This window comes from Camellia sinensis, chromosome 11 (genome assembly GCF_055761805.1).
Source record: "Camellia sinensis isolate YWXY chromosome 11, ASM5576180v1, whole genome shotgun sequence".
NCBI classification, from domain to species: Eukaryota; Viridiplantae; Streptophyta; class Magnoliopsida; order Ericales; family Theaceae; genus Camellia; species Camellia sinensis.
The window spans coordinates 164,879,194-164,884,912 of record NC_138971.1 but is presented as its reverse complement, the minus strand read 5'-3'; the positions used below and the strand labels follow the sequence as shown (position 1 = coordinate 164,884,912).

The 5,719-nt window shown below is 32.1% G+C and overlaps 1 protein-coding gene across 1 annotated transcript; it reads right to left on the bottom strand.

The window, feature by feature from the left end:
• Nucleotides 1–415: 415 nt before the first annotated feature.
• LOC145802985 (labd-13Z-ene-9,15,16-triol synthase, chloroplastic-like) lies at nucleotides 416–5,346 on the bottom strand. The gene is made up of 2 exons (XM_082896015.1): nucleotides 4,189–5,346; nucleotides 416–1,262 (listed from the first exon to the last, which is right to left on the bottom strand). The coding sequence occupies exons 1-2, from the start codon at nucleotides 5,173–5,175 to the stop codon at nucleotides 636–638; spliced, it is 1,614 nt and encodes a 537-aa protein (XP_082752141.1). The 5' UTR covers nucleotides 5,176–5,346; the 3' UTR covers nucleotides 416–635.
• Nucleotides 5,347–5,719: the final 373 nt, after the last annotated feature.

Below are 5,719 nucleotides of genomic sequence, written 5' to 3'. Positions count from 1 at the left end.
CTTCATATACTTAAAAAAATATAAAATTTGTACAAAAATCTTTAAAAAATTCATTGAATACAATAAAATATGGAAAATATAATGAATTTTCATATTCTTTTGTCTTTGATTAATTTTCAAATTTTTTTCACAAATATATTTTTTTAAGTGTATTTATATTAGATGTATTTAAAAAAATTTTAAAAATACATAAAATATTTAAAAAAATACTAAAAAATAAAAGAAAAAACAACAAAAAAATCAAATTTTTTTTTTTTTTTAAAAAGAGAAATCTTTAATTCAATTTTCACAAAATTCGATTTGAAGTTGCAGGATTAGACTAGCTCATACAAATGAGACACAGATTTTTATATGAGAGAATGTTGCTGTCACGAAAAAAATTACAAAAGGTGGTAAATTATATAAATACTAATAATTATAATTATAATTTTTTTTCATTAATATTTGATAATTTTTCAAAGTACATCCCGAATTGTAATATTCCCTTCTTATTTCAATAATCAAGATATAGTATTCTTCTTCTTCTTCTTCTTCTCAGGATAGGGGAGGAGAGATCCCAAAATCAACCATGGTCTACAACCCGATTGATTCCATAAGGTCTGGTGTTTTTCCACTGCACCTAGTTATGTGCTCTTTTATGCATAAAAGTTCAAGTCAGATGACCTTTGTGTGGGGATGGCAATCAAGGGTGTCTCTTTCTTGACAACAATCCCAAACTTCTCTGAAAGATCAAGCTCTTCACCCTCTGGCAAGTGCCAATTGAATGAATGCAAAAGTGAAGCCAACACATACATCACCAATTTCTCTGCAAGAGGAATGCCAGCACATATTCTCCTCCCTGATCCAAATGGAAGATACTGAAAATTGTTGCCGGTGTAGTCCCATTTGTTGTCGTCACCCAAGAACCTCTCCGGCCTAAACTCTGATGGATTGTCCCAAAAGTCAGGGTCCCTTTGGATTGCCCAAACGTTCAAAAACACCCTAGTGCCCTTTGGTATGGTGTATCCGCCAACTACACAAGATTGGCTAGGACACCGAGGGACTAAGAGAGGGACTGCAGGGTGTAATCGAAATGTTTCCTTCACGACCGCATCTAAGTAGAGTAATTTGGGCAAATGGGACTCTTCAACAAAGTTGTTCATTCCCACAATGTCTGATAATTCTTCTTGGACTTGTTTCATTAACTCTGGGTTATGCATGATCTCCGTCATCACCCACTCCACCATGGTGGCTGTAGTGTCTGTTGCCCCCACTACAATGTCCTGTTGTAAACATTTGCAAGCACAAATTTAAGTTCATGGATTGAGAGTTTCATGAATTTAGATGTCACTACAAAAAAATTTAAGCTTTAAAGACCAAAATTTAGGAATAAAATTATTTTTTAAGGACTAAATATTTTTATTGCGAAAAGTGTCATTATTATATTTTTAACAACAAAAATTAGACATTAGTGTTGAATTATTATCCTTTTGGGACCAAATATTTTGTCTCAAAAAATAAATCATTTTGAGATCAAATTATTTTGTCCCTAAAAGTCTATTTATTAGTGACATTTTTAAAATTTTGTCACTAAAAGTCTTGTTTTGGACTTTTCTGGGCGATATTTTAGCGACTATCCTCGTAACGATAAAAATTGGTCTCTAAATGTCTTTTACAACAAAATTTTCATTTTTAAAGACCAAAATATTTGATCTCTAAAACTCTTATTTGCTGTAGTGTGTATTGGTTTCTATTGTTGAAACAAATCTATTATTGCAAGCAATTGGCAGTTTGAGAATGCATTCACCCAAAACAATAATGTGTTTAAAAAAGTTTCATCCTCAAATTTTAGGGGCATTTATTCATAAATATTTTTTCACGTACTTATATTCTACTTAATCTAAATTATTTTCTTATATTCTAAAGAGTTTTATGAGTGATATAATTATCAAAATACCTTTAACAAATTGGTAGAATCTGATGAGGAGACGGATCAGCAAGATGAAGATAAGAAAGAGGAGTATAGACTCCTTTGGCTGAAGCAAAAGAAACCTTGCTAATGGGATAGAAATTGCAGATAGGATTTGTTGATAGAGAAGACATCTTGCAAAAGGATTTTATCGAGTTGGAGATGAGCAAAAAGCCAAGGAGTGGGATGGTGTTTGTCCTGGGTGCGAAAAAGTCTTTGATTGATTAAAGTGAGTGGGGTCAGGGTTGCGTATAATATCATAAAATTCGCTAAAATGTGGGGTGCACTAAATAATTATTAGAAGGGTAATGGGATGTGATGGAAAGTAGGGGGATGGTGTTTGTCCTGGGTGTGAAAAAGTCTTTGATTGATTAAAGTGAGTGTTGTAACGGTTGTGTATAATGTCGTACAATTTGTTAAAATTATATTGGTCTATATTAATTTATATTGCCCTAATTGTTAATCGTAATTTAAATTTTAAAATTTATAATTTATTATTTGAATCATTCCGTTCTGTTATAATTAATATATATATATATATATTTTTTTTTTAATTTTTAATGAAATATTAATATAAAAATGAGTGTGAAAGAGATTTAAAATATAAAATTTATTATAAATTAATAGTTATATTTATAAAAATATATTATGTAAAATTATTTTGTGTTATATATCTTAAAAATATTATATAAATTAGTGTTACATATTATGTAAATATATGATAATTAGTTAGAATATTTTTAATCTGTCAATCAATCAAAAATCATCCAAATTATAATTTGTTAATCCGCTAATTTATCATTTAATTTATAATATAGTAATATTAGAAATCATGAAAAATATGTCATGAATATTATCATGAAAGATTCTCAACCTTTAGATTACTCATACAATAAAACACTACACACTAATCAAGGGATGAAAAATTTTCATAATGTATTTCATGATATATTTTTCATGATCCCTAACATTATTCTTTATAATATTACTCTCTAACCGTTCAAACCGTACTGCAGTGGGAGTATGTTTTGGTTAGAAAGGGGGGAATCAATGAAAAATGATGCAGATCACTAATTAGTGGTTGCACTAGGGATGTGGCAGTGGGTGTGTTTTGTGTCTTAGTTTTTTTTTTTTTTTTTTTCCTTACCACATAATTAATAGTGATGTTAATAGTAGAAATTTAGTGATACGTAGTATTGCTGGGAAATCAATTTTTAGAGGGTTAGTGGGATGTGATGGTAAGCAGAGGATAGTGGGGGTGTTTGGTGGAGCTTTTTTAAGCCAGCTTATGGCTTTTGACTTTTAAAAAGTTATTTTGGACTGTTTGGTTAAACTCATTTCAAACCGCTTCTAATTCTAATAGCTTATTTTAAGTCAAAAAAGCTGATTCTGAGAAGCTGCTCATCCCTTGCTTCTGATTATCAACTTTTGCTGTGGATATATTAATTCACGGTTATACTCTTAGATTTTTTTATTTTTTATTTTTTTAAAAATAGAAAAAGACCCAAATAGATTATAAAATATTATTATTATTTTTTATGAAAAATGTAGACAAATAGTGAATGATAAAAAATAAAAATTAATTGAAAAAACTACTTCACAGCTTATTTAACAAACACTACTCAGCTACTTAAATCTATAATCCAACAGCTATACCAAACAGATTAACAGCTTCTGATTAAAGTCATAATCTATAATCTGTTAAGTTATAATTTATAATCTGTTTTAACAGTTACACCAAATAACACCAGTGTTTGTCCTGAGTAATGATAGACAGTACTAGAAAGTGATTGATTTGATGAGTTTATATGAATTTTTAATGTATATAATTAGACGAGTTCATACGTTTGTAATGAATTTGACACCTCCACTCCCTATGATGGCACTGTTTGGTAGAACGGCAGAAAGGGATTATAATTTATAATTTGATAGTTTATAATTAATAATTGTAAATATAAATTAATTTTTAATTTATAAATTAAGTTTTTCTTTTTTATTTAAAGAATAAGTTAATTTTTTATTTATAAAAATTTATAAATTATATTGTTAAATTGAATCAAACACGTCAAAAAAATTTAAATTAAATTAAAAACTTAAATAAGTTAAAAATAAACTCTACTAAATATACTACAGGAATAAACAACATAGAGAGGGAGCGTCAAAATCCGAAAGGATTATTAAAAAAAATATTTTTAAAAAAAAGTCATAAAATCACGATCTTTGTGAAAGAGAGAAAATACCATCAACAAGGCCTTTATTTGTGTCTTGGTAATTGGTGTCGAACCATCTTCTCTCTTGAGCTCCAACAAAATCTGCAAAAAATCCTTCTTCCCTCCGTCGTTGACCGCCTCCATTTTCACCCGTGCATCAATCACAGAATCAAAAACCCTCTCCACATCGACGACTATCTCCTTCATCTCCCTCTCCACTCCTTGCAAATCAAACCTCGCCAGCCCAGGAAAAAAATCAGACAAGTTGGGCTTCCCCAACAGCACCATCATCTTTGCTGTCGCCGCTCGAAACTCAGCTCCAACACGACTATTAACCTTCTCCTGAATATCAAATGTGCTCCCCCACAACATGCTCAAAACAACATTAAACTCTGTCAAAAAAACAATCTCCCCAATTTCAACAGGCTTGCCAATATTTCTATACACTTGTGTAATAGTCTTGCGAACCTCGGTTCTTCGAAGATTGTAACCGGCTTCCAGGCTACTGTTACTGAGCATTTCTCTGACAAATATTTTACGCATGTTGCGCCAGTGGGAACCGTAGGAAGACCACGCAATGTCCTGGGCACCGTACGTGGCAGCCAGGGCTGAGATGGGAGGGTCACGGTTGGAGAAAACAATGTCCTGGTCACGGACCACTTGTTTTGCCAGGGACGGTGAGGTTATAACGACATAGAGTTTGTTTCCGAGCCAGAGCTTGAAGACTGGGCCATAGTGGTGAGCAAGATGTGAGAATGAATGGTGGAGGTTTGTGCCGAGGAATGGGAGGTACCCGAGCACAGGTAAGCCACGGGGTCCTGGTGGGAGTGGAGCCTCGGTTGTTTGGTTTCTGGAATTGGTGAATGTCCGTAGGTACCAGAAGAGGGGTAGTATGAGAATTGAGAGAGTGAGGATGGCTCCAGCGAACTCATATTTGTTGTTGCTAAGTTGGCTCAACCATGGTGTCCATTGCTGGAGAACTGTGGTTGAGAGATTATTTAAAAGATCTGAAAGCATGGTTAGGAGAGAGTGTTTTTCAGGACAAGGATGCAGGAAGAACAACTTGAAAAAAAATTGTAAATGAGATGAGGTGCCAACTAGAGGAGACCATCGCTGATTTATATAAAATAAAAAATAAAAAACTAGTGGCCATTTATTCAACAATAATACTATAGATTTAGAAAAGTTATTTAGTAAAATGCTCAAAAATATATATATATATATTTATAGATCATAAACGTTGTTATTGTAGCTTATTGGATCACTAATTTCAATATCTCCATTCCAAAAGAAAAATGCTTCGGACCTCCACTGGGGGGTCGACCTCCAGTGAGATGGCGCGTCGTGATTGAATAAAAAAAAAATTGTTTTATTTTTTAATTTTTTTTTTGAGTTTCAGCCAATGGGAGCTCGCCATCTCACTGGGGGTGCGACCCCCACTGGAGATCTGCAGCATAGTTGATTCCAAAATTGTAACAAAAAATTTTCATTATATTATTTAAGAATTATAAAATAATCATTAAAATTTGAAAATAATTATTACATACCCTTAAATGATGTA

Bases quoted from the DNA above. Each gene is read 5' to 3' on its own strand.
- LOC145802985 (XM_082896015.1), bottom strand. From the start codon at position 5,175: ATGCTTTCAGATCTTTTAAATAATCTCTCAACCACAGTTCTCCAGCAA. The intron at 1,263-4,188 runs GTATTTTCTCTC...TGTTTACAACAG, and splicing joins AAATAAAGGCCTTGTTGATG to GACATTGTAGTGGGGGCAAC.